Here is a 407-nt window from a genome sequence, read left to right as displayed (position 1 = left end):
ATCGCATATGAGACAGCAATTTCAGCTTATCATTTCCCGAAAAAAAAAAAATCAAGCACAAGAATTTCGGTTTGTCATCTAAAGGTCTTAGAAGAGAAAGGGTCAGATGAAAGGTCACAGGGAGTAAGGAGAGGTCAAGATGAGAGTACTTACAGAAGATCATCACCACCACCGCGGCGACGGCTGAGGGTCCGGTCAAGCGCCGCCACTCGGCTATCAAGACCTGCAACCTGCCTGCCTGTGGATGCAACAACGACGACATTCATGGTGTAATTGCAACTTCAGGAGAATTATATTAAGATTAAGAAGATAACTGTATTTATATTGTGATAAGTGTATTATGGTTTAAGGGTTGTTTAGTATTCATGGGAATGTGTGCATAATTGCAGGCATATAATGTTTTCTGC

At 41.8% G+C, this 407-nt stretch overlaps 1 protein-coding gene across 1 annotated transcript in view; it reads right to left on the bottom strand.

Annotated features, from left to right (window-relative positions):
- The window catches only part of LOC119592681 (fibrinogen C domain-containing protein 1-B-like), a gene marked incomplete at its 5' end in the record, with an annotated part of 56,126 nt that overhangs the window by 54,733 nt on the left and 986 nt on the right, over positions 1–407 (bottom strand). The window contains 1 exon segment of the mRNA XM_037941596.1: positions 154–238. Coding sequence (XP_037797524.1) covers positions 154–238 — 85 coding nt within the window.

This window comes from Penaeus monodon, chromosome 30 (assembly GCF_015228065.2).
Source record: "Penaeus monodon isolate SGIC_2016 chromosome 30, NSTDA_Pmon_1, whole genome shotgun sequence".
Taxonomy (NCBI): Eukaryota; Metazoa; Arthropoda; class Malacostraca; order Decapoda; family Penaeidae; genus Penaeus; species Penaeus monodon.
The sequence above is the reverse complement of the archived record's forward strand: the minus strand, read 5'-3'. Positions and strand labels throughout refer to the sequence as shown.